This window comes from Eublepharis macularius, chromosome 14 (assembly GCF_028583425.1).
Source record: "Eublepharis macularius isolate TG4126 chromosome 14, MPM_Emac_v1.0, whole genome shotgun sequence".
NCBI classification, from domain to species: domain Eukaryota; kingdom Metazoa; phylum Chordata; class Lepidosauria; order Squamata; family Eublepharidae; genus Eublepharis; species Eublepharis macularius.
This window is the reverse complement of record NC_072803.1, coordinates 29793801-29811531: the sequence shown is the minus strand read 5'-3', so window position 1 is coordinate 29811531 and position 17731 is coordinate 29793801. Positions and strand designations below refer to the sequence as shown.

The 17731-nt window shown below is 46.5% G+C and overlaps 1 protein-coding gene across 1 annotated transcript; it reads right to left on the bottom strand.

Annotated features, from left to right (window-relative positions):
• Window positions 1-3922: 3922 nt before the first annotated feature.
• Window positions 3923-13330, bottom strand: NEFL (neurofilament light chain). The gene is made up of 4 exons (XM_054997794.1): window positions 12244-13330; window positions 8457-8581; window positions 6803-7137; window positions 3923-4488 (listed from the first exon to the last, which is right to left on the bottom strand). The coding sequence occupies exons 1-4, from the start codon at window positions 13309-13311 to the stop codon at window positions 4319-4321; spliced, it is 1698 nt and encodes a 565-aa protein (XP_054853769.1). The 5' UTR covers window positions 13312-13330; the 3' UTR covers window positions 3923-4318.
• Window positions 13331-17731: the final 4401 nt, after the last annotated feature.

Here is a 17731-nt window from a genome sequence, read left to right as displayed (position 1 = left end):
AAACTGAGGCAGTAGAATTTTGGACTGGACCACTGCAGATCAGGAATGTACTATGAAGTGAAAATGGCCTTGGAGCAAGTCAATCTGAGTGGCCCCTGCTGTGCTACAAGCCAGCACTGCTGGGTCACTCATCTTAGTGGGGCTGACAGTGGGCATTAGGCCACTCATTGCATCATCTCCCAAACTGGAAGCAGTGCAAGGGAACACACCAGATGGGTGGACAGCCCTGCCCAGAGTTTTCCCAGCGAGAGAGGCTGTCAGGGGGAGGGAAGAAGGGAAAGATGAAGATGGGGGGCAGATTTGCTGATGGGTGGGAAAGAGAGAAGGAAGGGAAAGGGGAGACTCTGGAGGGGAAATAGTGGTGGAGGAGAAAATGAAATGCCCTCTGCAAGTCCTTGCACATCCCCTGCTTGTTTATAACAAACTAGCAACAGACCCAGTTGTGGGAAAAACATACAACGAGCTCTAGAAAACTGATTTAGCATGGCCCTGCTGTGGGGCCTTGGGATGGCAATGCTGCCATGCTGGGCCTTTCTGCTGCCTCCATGGCCCACACCAAGCAGCTCCATAGGCTGGAACAACTGCTGGGGGTGGCAAGGGCACTGGAGCCTTCCTACGACCCACAGCAGCCTGATCCATCCCTGCAGCTGGCTGCAGAGGTGGGGAGCACTGTTGGGGGGGGCAGCAAGGACCCTGGCGTGCTCTGTGCCCCACAGTTGGCTGCAGAGCAGGGAGTGCTGGGGGGGCACAAGCCCCTTGGCATGCTTCTGAGCCCCACAGCTAGCCAATTTGGCCCCAGTTGGGGCCAAATTAGGCACCAGCTGAGGTGAGGAGAGCTGTAGAGGGAAGACCTGACCTCTGCAGGTCCAGCCTGTAAAGGAATTGGAAGTAGACCTGGCCTCAAAGACCAGGTCTATTAGCCCAACAACGGAATAGCTGATATGGCCTCCATGGGACCCTGGCAATGCGAAGGGCAGTAGACTTGGCCTCCAGGAGTACAGAGTCCAGGTCTAGCCAGTTGGGAGATCCATGGCAGGTAGACCTGGTCTCTGTGAATCCAGAGGCCATGTCTACAGGTCAAGTTAAAGAAGGGGAATGTAGAACTGGTGTCCGGTGGAAAAGAGAATGGGGGAGGGAGGAAGCAGGCACCGGAGTGCTCCTGCACCCATTGGGTGGCTGGGAAGGCAGGGGGTGGGGGGAGGCAGGTGCTGGGGCGCTCCTGTGCCTATGTGGAGAAGGAGGAGGCAGGCGCCGGTGACACTCCTAAGCTGTTCAGGCAGCTAGAAAGGCTGGGAGTGTGAGGGGGAGGAGGCAGGTGCCCTGGCAGCTGTATGCCCAGCAGCAGCATGTTCTGGTCCCCTTGGGTCCAGATCAGGCCACCGCAGGCTGGGAGCGACTCAGCACTTATCCCTGCAAGGTGCGCAAGACCACGCCTGCACTGTGGAATTCTGGTAGATGTTTACTTGCTGGGAATTTTTATCTTGGGTGAACATTCCAATTTTGCACATCCCACCAACAGCCTGAAATGGAGCACAGACCACCCTACCACTACAGGGCTTGGATCCCACCTACTTTTCTGTTCATGCAAAAGGAAGGAGATGTCATCTTTGACTACTCAAAAAGAGTGAGGATCCTGGAACCTGCATGTACAAAAGGGATGTAGGGCTGCACTACAGGAAATAGATGAGATTGGGAGAAAAAGCTGGCTGGATCCAAGCCCAAGATTCCACTGGCCCGTTCTGTTGCATGTAGCACAGCCCAGTCTAGAAGATGCATGTTATCGTGCAATTCATTCTCATACTTTTTTTTTTTTAAGTATTCTTACCCAGCTCCTATTCAATTCACTGGGGATAGCCTACAGCTTCCTAAAGAATGGTGCCCTGAGGGCTAAAGAGTGTTTTATTTCTCATTGCTACCATACCAGACTGGGATCACTTAGAGGTAAAAAAGAGCACTAGATTTGCTACTCACAGCTCCTAATGAGGGCATCAGAGCTGTGATTTCTCACCTCCATGCTCTGCAAAGCTTTGAGAGGGATCGCTTTTGATGCTATCATCACATATCCATTTCACGACTCATTTTCACACAGTCTTTAGGTGTTTCATCATCTGGGCTCCAACAGCTATTTTCTGCAATAGGCAGCCTAAAGGTTGCTGAATCGGGCATGTTTAAGCTGTTCAAACAGTGAACTACGCCTAGGTAATGCCAAGTATTTCTCAGACCTGTTTCATGGAAATTGTATCATCATCAGCCATGGCTGCCATGAATGGTCACTGGGCTTACCTTGTATATTTTTGAGTTTTGTTTAAAAATCCCACAGGCTTGCATGTCAAGGCCATTAACATTATTCCCATACAGGAACACAAGAAGAACCCTGGTGAATCAGGCTATTTTATTCACCATTCTTTCATCTCATTCACAATCCAGTTTTCTGTAGCAGCCAACCAAATACCTGAAGGACGTCAAGTAGAGCACAGGAGGCAGGATTGTCACCTCCAGGTTGGAAAATTTCTGAAGATTTAAGGGTGGATCCTCAGCAGGGTGTCACATCCTAGAGTCCACCTCGAAAGCAGCCATTTTCTCTATGGAGACAAATCTCTGTAGTCTGGAGATCAGTTGTAATTCCAGATCTCCAGGCTGCACTGGAGGTTGGCAACTGTAACAAGAATACATGACTGCCCTAGTAACCATGAGGCAGAGGTTCACTGCCTTTTGTGATGGGTGGCTTCTAGTTCTGCCCTATATGCTTCAAGCTCATCCTTAATTTCTGCAAATCTTACTGTTTCCAACCAATGAGAGATTTTAGCCTTGTCAGAGAGAGGGGGAAAGGAGGAAGCAAGTGAAAAAACTGACAACAATGGGGAAAAAATCCTCAGATGGGGTTCAGACATAATGCTTGATGATTATTAGGATTCAAGCAACTATGGAGAGGCAGGTTAAATTACCTCAGAGTAATAGTTTATTGATGACTTCTGAGGGGATTGAGGGAAAATCCTGAGACATAAGATACCACTATTCTGGGGTTTAATGAGCCATTTCAAGTAAAATCCACCTTACCTATAAACAGGAAGTTTTTCATTCCAGTAACCTTGAATGTGTGATACTATAACCCTTCAGAAGCAGTTTCAGCTCCTCTGAGCTGTAAAAAGCGGTACACCTTTTTAACTGCCCACCCAACCGCTTTCTATAAACTCTTCTCAAGATAATCAATTTATTTTTGTGCTGTTCAAAGAAGGTAGTGTGAATCACTCTAGGAAAGAGGGGGGGGAGGAGCAGAAACTATCTTTGATATTTTTGTTACAGCCCCCAACATGCCCTTCTGTAACTGTGGCATGTTATCCAGCATGGTTATTTTCATGTTTAGCCTTCCTGGCCACTCAAACACACCAAACTCCAACCGCTTGGTCACCGCTACTGCAGGTGTGAGAAAAGGGGAGCAAATTGAGGAACCATCCTGCCATCACACCTCTGAACATGGAAGTTCAGAGCATGGGCATGGAGTGGGGGGGGGGTCACTGGGGTAGTTGGGGTGGGGGTAGTTGTGAATTAATTTCCTGCATTGTGCAGGGGGTTGAACTAGATGACCCTAGAGGTCCCTTCCAACTTATGATTTTATGAAGTTCCATTTGGCCATCATGGCTAAAAGCAATGGCGAACCTATTCTCCATTAAGTCCTCTCTTCTGTGCCATCTACACTCATGTACATACCTGCCAACTTCAGATATACTTCATACATCATCAGGTGGGGGGCCTAGTCCACACAGACTTAAGACACAATGAATCTTTTTGTCTTTTATGATACCACAAGAAGACTTCTCTGCTATTTTTAGTCCTTAAGCTGACATGATGTTTTCAGTTTCATAATTAAAACACACACAATGAGCTGGGAAATATTTACAACACGACACACAAAAGCTGTGTATGCAGTTCAGCAACTTTATTGACTAGCTTGATTGCACAGACTTCATTTGCTTTCAACATCCCAGGTTTCCATAACCATTCTGAATATAGCTTAAGACAGTTTCTCCACCCCTAGTGGCTTCCCCCCTCCCTGTTTTTGTTTAAAACCTTTACAAGGCTTGAATTGGCCGAATTGCACATTTGCTCTTTGGATTCCTAAGAATACACCATGCGTAATTGGGTAGCAGCCAGTGGGGCTCTCTGCAAGCGTTCGTGTAACTTTGCACAAAAAAAGAGGGGAAAAGAAGAAACCCCAAGAGACAACTTTAAACCTAAGAACACTGGGGGGTTAGATACGTGGAACAGCAATTTTAGCTCAGTCAGTTCAACTATCTGGAAAACCTACATACAGTCTTTATCAATCTTTCTTCTTTTCTTTACTAGTTTCTTCTCCCTTGGCTTCTTCTTCATCTTCCTTTTCCTCTCCCTCATCTGCTTCCTCTTCTCCACCTTCTTCCTCTCCTTCACCCTCCCCTTCTCCCTCTTCATCTTCACCCTCTTTAGACTCTTCAGCTTCCTCTGTGGCCCCTGGGAAAGAAAGAAAACCAAGAAGATATTTGTCCACAGCATAACAACTTCATGAGAAACAGCAAGGGATGCTAGGCCATTCAGACTTCGAGAAAACTGAGAATACACCCCATTTGGAACCATTAAAATGGGAGGTAATCTACTGCCAGGGTCTCCAAAGGAGCCTTATGGAACCATCCACAGATCTCACAAACTGTGCATCAGCATTTTTTAAGTCTGTGGGCTGAATCCTCAGCACAACGTTCATGCGACGGCATTTTCCTCTTCTCCCTTCTTGTATGAGCAGAAGTGCTGCTTCTGCAAGAGAAAGCAGGCTTAGGCTGAAATCCTAGGGCCACTCTCCTGCACCGGGTAAAAGGGGATTTACTCTTGAGTAGAAGTATTCTGAGTGCATGAGATTATACTGTTAAGTGGGCAAAATTATTACTCCACACTAAGTCCACTGAACTCAGTGGATTCAAACAGGAGTAACTCTGCACTGGACTGGACTCTTAGGGTGTAGCCGAGAGAATTTCAGCTACAACTCCCTCCCCCAACTAACAGGAGAGAGTGCTCAGATTTAAGTGACTCAACCTCTGATGAACTCCAGATGCAATACAGAGCACTGAGTTAATGAAATTTAGTTCTGCCTAATGTATTTAGGATCAGTCTGTCTGGGCCATTTACCTTAACAGGGTTTAAGAAAAATACACCAGCTTAAATCCATTAGAGATGAGCGCAACTACCCCATTCAGCAATGGAAGTTTCAAAATTACCATTCCAGGCTAAGATCAAGAGAGCTACTCCAAGGGCTTTGCCTCGACCAGTGGGATTTTTGACCTTTTTTCTTTGACCAGATCTTTTTTCCAGCTGCTGCTGAAAGCTCACAATAGGTGCAGTTTAGGGAGCTGTTCAAGAATCTCAAATCCAAAGCCTCCACAAATCCCAATCAGCCATTTTGCACCACTTGCAACTTCAAACCCACTGTTACATTGGGTTAATCTAAAACAGGGTTGCTCTGGACTGTGTATATATAGCTTTCCTCTCCTCCATTTTATTCTCACAACAATCCTGTATGGTAAGTTAGGCTGAGACTGCATGACTGGCCCAAGGTCCCCCAAGGAGCTTCCATGCCAAAGCGGGGATTCAAACCTGGGTCTCCCAGATCCCAGTAAGACAGCCTAACTGCTACAACATACTGGCTCTCCTGTAAAAAAAAATACATGCATTTATGTCCCAATTTTCAAGAGGAGTTTGTTTTTAAAAAAAGATCTGACTCTGTATGGCCACCAGGTATCTTTGGTTTGAACATAAAATCTTGCAAAGAGATGGAGCTGCCAGCCAGATATATTCAACTGTGGTTCCTTGGGGATGTTATAGGACTGAGCAAAACATTACAGGTCTCACCTGGCTGCTAGCACAGAACTAATATTGAGCAACATGAACTAAGAGAATTGAGTGCACTGGAAACCAATAAGTGCAGGGTAGCAACATGAAAAAATAATCCTCAGCCTGTTACACTTTCAGGCATCACCACCACATGAAACCATCTGAAATCTTTTTAGTGGAATCCCTTTACAGTGGTGTATCACCTTTGCCACTCCCTAGTTTTAATGAGTAGAGCTGCAATCCTACATATATTTACTTGGGAGTAAGCCCCATTGATTCAGTGAAACTTATGTCAAAGTTAACATGCCTAGGATGTGCTAAAAATGTATCACTTTGAGAAGTTAAATCTTCTATAACCAGAATTCAGAATTCTTTCTAAGCAAGCCAAAAAGTGAGACTGCTGGATTCATGGACTTGCTAAACATTTCATGCCTCATATTGGTTTATAGTTTCAGGATTTGCCCAAAGATGCACAAGAAATTTACAGGACCATCCTACATGGAATTACCCCCTTCTAAATCCTTAGGATGCCACTGTTAAGCTGCTAAATCTTTGCCTCCATGAGTCACCCCAATTTAAATGAAAAGAACCATGTATTTGAATCAGAAACACTCTGAAAGTAAGAATCTAAAATTCTGAGAGTGCATCTTGATGGCACAAATTGAACCAAAGTAAATTGATAATGTCTCTCTAATATGTAAACCCTCCAGTTTAAACTCTAAAATCTGAAATTAGTATTTAAAGCACTTCTTTTAAAGTTCCATTTCCATTCTAAAAAGAAAAAAATAGCACTTGATTACAGAAAACAATGACAGAATTCACATTTTGGCCACAAAACTTAACTGGTACCAAACTTAGAATTCAGGTGACTCCTTTAAAATTTTTGGGAATCCAATGAAACTCAAGATATGGTGTTTGCTTTTTTGGGGTGAGATCAACCATTTACCTTCCTCCTCTCCTTCTCCCTCTCCCTCTTCTTCTCCTCCTTCCTCTTCTTCACCCTCTTCCTTCTCCTCTTCTTCGCCTTCTCCTTCTGATGGGGGAGATTCTTTGGCCTCTTCAATCTTAGATGCTTCAATGGTCTCCTCAACTTCTATCTGTTCTTCTTGAACGTGGCTGGAGTAATAGGAAGGGAAGCTACGGGCTGACATCAGGTAGGAACTACTCTGTAACCCGCTGTAGGCTGATCTTCCAAAGGTTCCAGCGCTTTGTGTGTAGCCACTGCTGATGCTTCCAACACTGGTGAAACTGAGCCGAGTCTCTTCACCTTCCAGTAATTTTCTGGAAAGCAGAAAGAAGGGGGCTAAATAAATACCGAGTCACACAGCATAGAGACTCAAAACAATAGGATGAAAACAGGAATTTAGCAGTATCATGTCACTCGTTTTAAAGCACTGAAAAACAGATACACACACACACAAAATACATGGACTCATGCACCATAGGTGTAGCACCCTTGGAGAGGAGCACTAAAGTTCATTAAATATATGTGTATACAACTATGCAATGCACCAGTTCTTTGTAGGAACTGAGGCTTATGTGCATGTACCACGTATCTATCTAGCCTGGTGCAGATTACTTGCAGAAGAAAATGGGCCTTCACTGAGTCAACGGCAGTTCATCAGTAGTGGACTGGCCATTTATTTTACCAGGAAAAATCCAGGAGGGCTGCTGCCTTGGAGAGCTACCCATCCCAAAGCACCCTCTATCCTACTGCCAGCCCTTTGGTCCTCAATCAACATACAGACAGGAAGACTGTCTGCTTGTTGTTCCTTATGGGGGACTGAAAGAATATAAAATAACGATGGGATTAACCTGATGTAAAAGACTTCATCAGCCTTTGATCTTTAAACAACACATAAAGAACTACAGGTTTCACAGCTTGCCTAAATTCACTTTGAAAAGGATGTCAAGTATATTAATTTACTTCATTTATACTCCACACTCCTCCTCAATGGGGACCCAAAACAGCTTACATCATTCTCCTCGCCTCCATTTTACCTTCACAGAAACCCTGCAAGGCAGGTTAGGCTGTGAGTATGTAACTCACCCAAGGCCACCCAGCAAATGTCCATGGCAGAATGGGGTCTTCCAGAGCCTTGTCTGACACTAACCACTGCACCACATTACCACTTAAAATTAAACTGCAGTAAGATCCACGGGGTCTTGACCTGGATAGGCCAGGCAAGCCTGAGATCGTCAGATCTCTGAAGCTAAGCAGGGTTGACAATAGCTAGTAAAGGGATGGGAGACCTCTAAAAAGGACCAGGGTTGCAGAGGCAGGCAATGGAAAATTATCTCCAGTCTCTTACTTCGAAAACCCCAGCAGAGGTTGCTGTAAGTCAGTTAAGATTTGATGGCACTCTCCACCACCACCACCCCAAGATCCACGGGGCTTATTTCAAAAAACTTGTTTCAGCACTGGGAAGAGTGGAAGGATCTTGCACCCCAAATCCTGAACACATCATATATGAAAGTAAGGTCACTGATTTCAGCAGAAGGTACTTGAAACAAACTGGTAAGGAGCACAGACTTCAACCCTCTCCCCTGTGGGGGCGGGGGGAGAGAGCTAAAATAAATGTATGAGTTTCCTGCAATACCTGTATGCTGCTATTTCAATATCCAAGGCCATTTTCACATTCAGAAGATCCTGATATTCCTTCAGATATCTAGCCATTTCACTCTTCGTGGTTCTCAATTCATTTTCTAATTTATTAACAGTGTCCTGTGGGTGTAAAAGACAGGTTAAAATAAAACCATTCATTCTTACAAAGCTCAAAAGCGATGCTAACATGGGTCTGGGTGGGAAGTTCGAGATCTTCCTCTTCTTCAGTGAGCTGCCACCAACGAAGACTCAAAAGCAAGATTAGTTTAAAAGCTAGCTTATTCTATGGTGCCCTAAGACTTAACTCACCATTTTCCCCACTGAAGTTGTTTAAGGTGCACATATTTAGGAAAAGGGCTGGAAAACTTAGCATGACATCAAGTTAAGCTGATTTGCTTTTCTTTTATCCATTCCATCACAGCTTTTTAAACATATAATTGGCATTGTTCAGAGAAGCCTGAAATCACATTGATTTTCTTCCCTTTATTGCTTTACCTTTTCTAAATGGTATCCCATGTGTTCTCAAATGGGCTCATTCCAGTCCACAGGAATAACTGGTCTTGCCTGCAACTGCTTCCTTTTCCCTGAGTCACTGATAAGTCTGCTGATAACAGAATCTGTTTGCAATTCACAAAGACTTTTCACTTTTCGAAGGGCTGTTTAATCCTCATGCTTCCTTCCTTTTATTATTTTTCCTTCTGATAAATTATCATCTTTGCATTTTTTGATTTTTTCAGCATGATCTTGCTCATGAAATCCATTAAGAATAAACCAATGTAATTAATGCAATCTCATTTTCATGGAGATCAGCTCTTCAGTGAATAATCAATGAGCATGTCATACAGCCAGAGAAGCATCAAGAGAACAAATGCTGTGAATTAAAGTGCCATACCTGATATTGAATACAACTTTAAACATGCATTGTTAAGTAAGTAAATACCATTCAAGTGATTCAAATTGCTGGCTATGATCTAGATACCAGTTACATTGGAATTCTTGACTTTATGGTATTGGCATATTCCATTGTTTCTAATGGAACAAAGGCAGTAATACAATGCAGAATTACTTGGGAGTAAGGTCCACTTAGTGGGATCTACATGCATCATACTGGGCTTCTAACTCAGTGATATTTACTTCTGAATTAAGCATGCTTAGGACCACACTGTGCATCTCATTTTAATCAGAGATCTGGAGCTGAACTAAATTGCAACAATATTGACCATGGCTAATATGAGCTTTTTAAAGAATCTTTAGTTAAATAGAAATTGCTCTACAGAAAAACAGAAATTCTGTTTTGGTCTTTCTGTGCAGAAGGAACAGAAAAAGCTGGAAAAACACAGTGCAGCTGCCAGCGACACTCCTATGACCATTTTATGTCACATCTTCTTAAGAACTTCAAAATGTTTATTTTGATCAACTCAATTTAAAATGAATATACTTTATAGTGAACTTTTAACATGTATATCTGTATCAATTTATAACCAATTATTATAAAACAAAGTAGCAGCAAGAGCTAAATCAAGGAAACCAAAATTAAAGTAGCATAGAACGATATTTAAAATTCATGTGCTTTTCAACCTTCATCTTCTAGCAGGAAATCTCTGCTCAATAATGGATGAGTCAATCCTGAAGGGATGAGGGCATTTAATTAAGGTTGCTATAAAGTACAATAAATTATAGAAAAAATTCTCTAACAGCCTCAAGACCTCCCAAGCAGCCTAATTTACAAGTGAACTAAAACCAGATAACTTGGAATTTAGATTTAAGATCATGCTTCTGGACCCAAACTTATCACAAAGAGCTCAATGTTCTTTGAATAACAACATTCATTGAAGACCATTTAGTCTAATTTAATTAGTGAAGGTTCCTCAAATGAAAAAAAAACTCAAGTTAAATTCTCAAGTTTATCTGGACTTGCTTTTCATCTGGGATCACATAATTGCTCCCCTGGCTCCTAAAATAAAAAGTGGCTAACGGTCTGGGATTCAACAGAGTCATCCATTTCAGCACTGGGAGAGCTGGACAGCTCCCAGGTTAATCTGGGTGGGGCAGGCATGGGAGGGGGGGTCTCCAGTGGATGCTGCTTGGTGCATTGCACCATAACTTGCTTGGAAGCTGCTGCTGCTGCAGAGTGTAACACCCAAGAGCAGTGCTGTCTGCAATCGCCACACCGGTTTAATACTGCATGAGTGGATTTTGGACCCCGAAACCTTTTTGATTTCAGTGAAATTCAGCTAATCAATGCCCCCAAATTTCTTCACCTCCTGCTGGATTCATTTTGAAGCAAGCTCTTAAGAGATACTGGCTACAGGGACAGTTCCCAGTGGGTGCCTTCTGAGTTGCAACTTCCAGAAAACTTGCCTGGTAGGATAAACATGGTGGGACAAAAAATGACACAGAAAGGACATGGAAGTCCCATTCCCCCACCCCATCTCAAACTACTATATTGAGTGCAATCTGGCAAGAGAGAAATTTCTTACTCTTTAGGTTCCCCGTGTGATGACCTTGTCATGATTTTGCTCTGATTTTCCTAGGATGGGAGAATTATCACTGCTCCTAATTGGCATTCATCTCACAGAATGGGAATGAAGGTCCCCCACCCCACCCCCAAAACCCAAATCTAACAGCCTCACTAATCAAGCAGATGTCACGTCAGCACTAGGCGGAGACACATTTTACATAAAACAAATATACTAGGCTTGAAACAGATATACATCAATAGGAATCCAAGGAGCTAATCAAGAGGTCTAGCAATATTTCTCGGAAGCAAGAGGTCCAATGAAATTAATGGGACACTCCTGCATAGTATGTTTTTAGACTTCAAAATAATCACTCTGAAATGGGTCTTCCCACTAATTTCAGGAGGATTTCCTGCCAACAAACAGACTTAGAATTCACACCCAAACAAGGCACTAAGAGACTTGGGACCCCAAAGCAAATTATCACAAGAGTGATCTTAAAACGGCATGTGGTGAGATCCCAATTTTTCTGCTCAATTCTAGGAAACGGTGCAATATATATATATATATATATATATATAAGCCCAGCAGCACCCCACCTCCATACATACATACCGAGCACTCAGAGTTAATTGGAAGCCAAACCTTCTGCCTTTGACATGTTTATCTATCTAGTACATATTATGTCCTCCTTCCAAACAGCCAATGGTTCTCTCTTCTTCCCAAACCCCATAACCCTGAAAGGTAGTTTAGACTGGGAGAAATGGACTGATCTGAGGTCACCCAGCAAGCTTCACAGCAATGTGATCTCCCAGATCCCAGTCCAACCCTAATGACTACGCCACACTGGCACTCTGCTGTTGATTAATATGCTCACACATGCACTGACTCCACATTTTCTAGGTCTGGGACCAGCCAGTCAATAGGTTCTGAGAACCATGCTGACCCCCTGCCTCGTTTTAAGCTCTAGGTCTGGAAATAAATCCCACTGATCATGCTGGGGTAGTGGTCACCTCCGAAAGGATTCCTTACACGTGGGCAATCCGAACACAACAAACGTTCATGCAGCGACTCGGTACACGCGCCGGGAAGCATTATGGCCTCGATGCAAGTGCACGGATATTTCAAAGACACGCATATACCATTCACACAATTATGAATTCACTGCGGAAACGCAGAGCTGCTCTGGGATGCGCAAGGACCAGTCCGGATAGAAGGAGCACGATCCGAACCAAACTTTCACGGCAGTAAGTCCCACTGACTAGAACTGGGCAGGACTTTGAGCAGACCCGCTTGGGTCTGCTGGGAAAGGGCCGGACTCACCTGGAGGGCGGCGATGTCGGCGTTCTGCTTTTCCTCCAGCTCCTGCAGCTGCCTCTCGAGGGCCTCGTTCATGCCGCGGGTGGCCTCGATCTCCAGCGTCTTGGCCTTCAGGAGGCGGCGGCTCTCGGAGACCTCGTCCTTGGCGGCGCGGACGGCGTCGGTGTTCTTGGCGGCGCTCTCGGTGAGGACGGTGAAGCGGCTGCGGAACCACTCCTCGGCGTTCTGCATGTTGCGCGCCGCCAGCTTCTCGTACTGGGCGCGGATGTCGCGCAGGGCGGAGGAGAGGTCGGGCTTGGCCGAGACGTCCATCTCGACGGAGAGGTGGGCGTACTGGATCTGGGCCTGCAGCTCGGCCAGCTCCTCCTCGTGCACCTTCTTGAGGAAGGCCAGCTCGTCCAGGAGGCTGTCGATGCGCTTCTCCAGCTCGGCGCGGGCCAGCGCCGCCTCGTCGGCGCTCTTGCGCACCTCCAGCAGGCGCGCCTCTGCGTCTTCGCGGCTGAGGATCTCCTCCTCGTAGCGCGCCTGCAAGGCCCGCAGCGTCTCCTCCAGGCTCTCGCGTTCGCCCTGCAGCGCCTGCTTCTCGTGCGTGGCCTCCTCGGTGGCCAGGCGCAGCTCGCGGATCTCCTGCTCGTAGAGGGCGCGGAAGCGCGACGGCTCCGAGTGCTTCTGGCGCAGCACCAGCAGCTCGGCCTCCAGCACCTTGTTCTGCTGCTCCAGCTCGTGCACGCGCTCGATGAAGCAGGCGAAGCGGTCGTTGAGGTCCTGCAGCTGCGCCTTCTCCTGGCTCCGGATGGTCTTCAGGTCGTTGCTGATGGCCGCCACCTGGCTCAGGTCCAGGCTGTCCACCGACGGCAGCAGCGAGGACGAGGACGACGAGGCCGTGTAGCTGCGCCGCACCGACACCGAGGAGACCGGCGCCGACAGGCTGGAGTAGGTGGAACGGGCCATCGTGTAGCTGCCGCCGCCCGCGCCGCTGCTGCTGCGGGCGCTAGACAGGTGCACCCGGGGGGTCTCCACGAAGCGCCGCCTGTACGACGGGAAGTAGGTCTCGTAGCCGAAGGTGCTCATGGTGGTGGCGGCGGCTCGGGCGCTGCTGGGCGAAGAAGAGGAAGAAGGCGAAGAAGAAGCCGCCGTCTAACGGGAGGGAGAGGCTGCTCTGCGGCGGGTTGCCGGCGGCCGCTCTTATTTATACCGCCGGGGAAGCTCTGACGCAGCCCGACGGCTTGGAGACTGGCGTGTGCCAAAGCTGGGAGGCGCGCCTCTGCGCAAAGGCGGGCGGCGTGCTGGCCTCGCCCTTCCCAGCTCTTCCCCTTTGGAAGCGGGCAAGCAGCTCAGGAGCCGTGGCTGGGGGCTGTGAATCGAAAACCCCGCCCGCTGCTCCTTTAGCCACGCCCCTGCCCCATCTTCCCTGGTGCTTAGAAAACACAGTTGCAAAGGCAGCTTTGATTTTCGAAAGCTCATATCCTGGAAATTTTTCTTTCTTACTCTCCTGTCCTATACGTCTTAAATCCTGGAAATCTAGTCTTTAAGGTGCTCCTGGACCTGGATCTTCCTGTCCTACTACAGACCACCACCGCTACACGCCTGAAACTATTCCAAAGTAGGGTTGCCAGCTCTGAGTTGGGAAATTCCTGGCGATTTGGGGGCTGGGGTGGGGGTGGGGGGTTAGGGAGGGGCCTTATCTGGGTATAATATCAAACTGTGCACTCCCCGAAGTAGCCATTTTCTTCAGGGGAACTGGTCTCTATAGGAAGAGAGAAGTTGTAATTCCAGGAGAGCTCCAGCCACCTCCTGGAGGTTAGCAATGATTTGATACCACCGAGCAGGTCGAGTCAGAGTGCGGCAGTAGTGTAAAAGGGCAGCTCCAGAGCTGGAAATCAAACATCCAGCATCCGCCTGTATTTATACACATCTCATGCTGGCTGCTGGGGGTGGGGTGGGGTGGGGGGTGTTCTGGTCACCCTCAGGCCCATCTCATAAAGGATGCTGTAGAGTTAATGTGGAGGGAAGGTGGCATGGTATAGCCAGATCTCATCAGATAATGGAAGCTAAGCAGGGTCAGTACTTGGATGGGAGACCACCAAGGAAGACTGCAGAGGGAGGCAAACCACCTCTGCTTCTCACTTGCCTTGGAAGTTCTTTGCTGAGGTTACCATAAGTCAGTTGCGACTTGATGGCATGTGCGCACAAAGAGGTATGGGAGCATGCTGCAAAATCCAAGCATCATTTGGGGCAGCCACGCTGAAGAGGGTTGGGAGGATCTTCCCATATAGAGAAGCATATATTGAGAACTAGCATGGAGTCCTGATTAGAGAGACAGATAGGACCCAGGCAGATGTGGTCGAATCCCTCATGCAGCCATGGAAGCCTGCCAGGTGACCTTGGGTTGGTCACAATCTCAGCCTAACTTAGACTCACAAGGTGGTGGTTGTATTAAGTGGAGGAGGCAGGAATGATGTAAAAAGCTGCTTTGGGTCCCCAATCAGGAACAATAGCAATAAATTAATAAGTATCTCAGGGGGATCTGGTAAAGTTGATGGGCAGTGGATTGGGACAAACGAAATATATTATTTCTTCACATATTGACTTACGGAATGCCTTGCCACAAGTAATAGTGATGGCCACGGGTTTGGGGAGTTTTAAAGGGGAGAATTAAACGTGAGAGAATAGACCTTGTAAGATAAGTGGAACTTCCATGCTGAGAGAAAGCGGTCCTTGAAAAACAGTTGCTGGAGGACTCAGCAGGGTAAGGATGCAGCCCGTTGCCCAGTCTCTGTTGGAAACAAGAGGCTGGACTGGACTTGGGGCTTCATCCTGCTTTTCTAGCAGGGAAATAAAAAGGATGCCCACTGGGACAACAAAGGAACTTCTTGGAATGTTCCCAGCTTGATACCATTGCTCAACTTATATTATTGCTCGACTCAACTTCAATGGCTGTCCTTCCCCACTGCTTTCCACTGCCTTTCCTTGGAAGCCAACCACTCCCTCCTTCTTTTACTTTTCTAGCAGGAAAAAAAGGATGCTGTCTGGAACAGCAAAAGAATTTATTGGAAATTTTTCCTCTCTCACCTCTGCCTCTGAGGGACTAGGGTTGATAACTCTGACTTGGGATGTTAGTGGAGATTTGGGGACAGTGCCTAGGGCGGGTAGCATTTGGAAAAGGGCAGGAACTAAGTGGGGATGTGATACCATAGAATCTGCCCTCCAAAGCTGCCATTTGCTCAAGGGGAAATTATCTCTATAGTCTGGAGATCAGTTGTAATTGTAGGAGAACTCCAGGCACCAACTGGAGATTGGTAAGCCTACAACAGAATTGTACACACACCTTCCCCCCTCCCACCTCATAGTTTCCCCACTCTGAAAAGTCTCGGCCACCACCTTCTGCCTCCATCCCTTCCCCTCTAAGGTTGCCATTCTGTGTGCATTTTCCATAGCAGGACTCCCAAAGTGCCTTTAACACCTGTTGGTAGCAACTAAGTAGGAGCATCTTCTCTGGGCACAGTTGGCTTTTGTGACCCATCTGATGCAATTAAAAACACAGGAGCCCTGCCAGATGAAGAAATAAGACATGCTTTTCCTCTGTATCTGAAGAAGGGAGTATCTGACTCTGGAAAGATCATACCTTAAAAATTTTGTTGGCTTCTAAGGTGCCACTGCACTCGAATCCTGCTGTTCTACTGCAGACCAACATGGCTACCCACCTAAAACTTTCCCACTGCTAACCCTACCAAGGCATTTTCATTGCCTCTTGCAAGCCTGACCTTTCCCCTCCTCCAAACAGCTGCCTCTCCCCTTCCTCCCTTCATACTTTAGTGTCGCTCCCACCTGACAAAGCTGACTCAGTTCTGCAGGATTTGATTTTTATTCTGCCTTTCCTTCAAGGAGATTGGGGTGGCATGCATGTAGTCTCCCTCCTATTCCTTTAGCCTCACAATAGCCCTGTGAGGTAGGCTAGGCTGAGAGAGTATGACTGGTCTGATTTCACTTCATGGATGGGCAGGAGTTTGAACCTGGGTTTTTCCCAAGCTGTCATCAGATACTTTAACCACTATACCACACTGGCTTTCATTGCTGGCGTGCACCACACAAAGAGATCCCATGTGGTGCAGCTGCCCTTTCCATGAGATGTCTGTTTATATTTCAGCTTTTTCCCAGGGAACTCCAGGGGGCAGAGAGAGAATCCCCAGGTGGATCTCCTGCCCAGGTACTGACCAGACCCAATGTGATCAAGGCAGCTATATCATGGTCCTTTGGACCACACCCTGCCACATGGCACAATACTCCTGATAGACTCTAAGGTGCCACTGGCTGCTGCTTTTTATTTTGACTGTGATAGACTGTTCCCTTTGGAATTCACATGTCATTTGCGGGGCTCAGGACATTTGTCTCTCTTTGAATTTCATTACCCTGTGAATGTATGCCCGCGTACCCAAGTGAGGTCCATTGGGATATTATTTCCTTGTTTCACTTTCTATCTGGTTTTTCCCAAACTCCTTGCATGACATAATCAGCAGGAAATATGCCTATGCCAAGTACTTCTAAAATCTTTTGTAGCAAAATAAAACAAAAGTCCAGTGGCACCTTAAAAACTAACATTTATATCAATATGAGCTTTTGGGAGTCACCCCTCCCTCCTTCAGATATGTACAGAAATCAAACCGAGCATCCTTCTTATGTGGGATTAGTGTTTGTTGACACCTCTACTTCCTTTTTCTCTCACATTAACCCTCTCCCTCCCGCCCCATGGATGTTCAGTTTGATTTCCGTACATATCTGAAGAAGGGAGCGGTGACTCATGAAAACTCATATCAAAATACGTTTTGTTAGTCTTTAACGTGCTACTGGCATTTTGTTTTATTTTGCAAAGGACTTCTATCCAGGATTAGAAACACTGGCAAATGGTGCTTTCCTGTCTCAAAGCCATCTTTAGAGTCACTTCAGAAAAGGGCTCTTAAACTGACTGTTCTCTCTTTCTATCCCCTAAGTCTGTTCACCAGAAAACCAGGTCCTGAGGACCAAATTAGATGTAAAGGCATCTTTGTGGCTGCCAAAAGGCCACCACCACCATTTTAAAGTCATTTAAAAATGCCACAAGGACTCGATCCTCATCACGCCCACAGTGCAGCACTCTTGCTGTCCCCCCCCCACCACCACATACATCTAGTGCCTTTTCAAGTGCTGAAAAAAACCATGGGGGTGCAGCTGTTTCAGCATTTGATAATATGCGGGAGGAGAGTGCTTCAACCGCCACACTGAGGTCACAGTCAGGTTTGGGCCCTTACAGCATTTTTAAATAGCTTTAAAATGGCAGCAGCATTCCCAGGGATACCAAAAGGACACCCTGAAGAAAGCTAGCATGTGGAGACAGAATACATTTCAGAGGAGCCACCTTTTTATTCCTGGTGGCTGAGGGGTGGGGCCAGAGGGACATGGGCAGAGCAGCTAATAGCAGAAGCTCTCACCAAGCAAAGCAAAAAAAAAATCTGTT

Coding starts and splice junctions, on each gene's coding strand:
- NEFL (XM_054997794.1), bottom strand. CDS start 13,311: ATGAGCACCTTCGGCTACGAGACCTACTTCCCGTCGTACAGGCGGCGC. Junction 8,582..12,243: donor CCGACATCGCCGCCCTCCAG/GTGAGTCCGGCC, acceptor TTACACCCACAG/GACACTGTTAATAAATTAGA. Junction 4,489..6,802: donor GGGAGAAGGAGAGGAGGAAG/GTAAATGGTTGA, acceptor TTTCTTTCCCAG/GGGCCACAGAGGAAGCTGAA.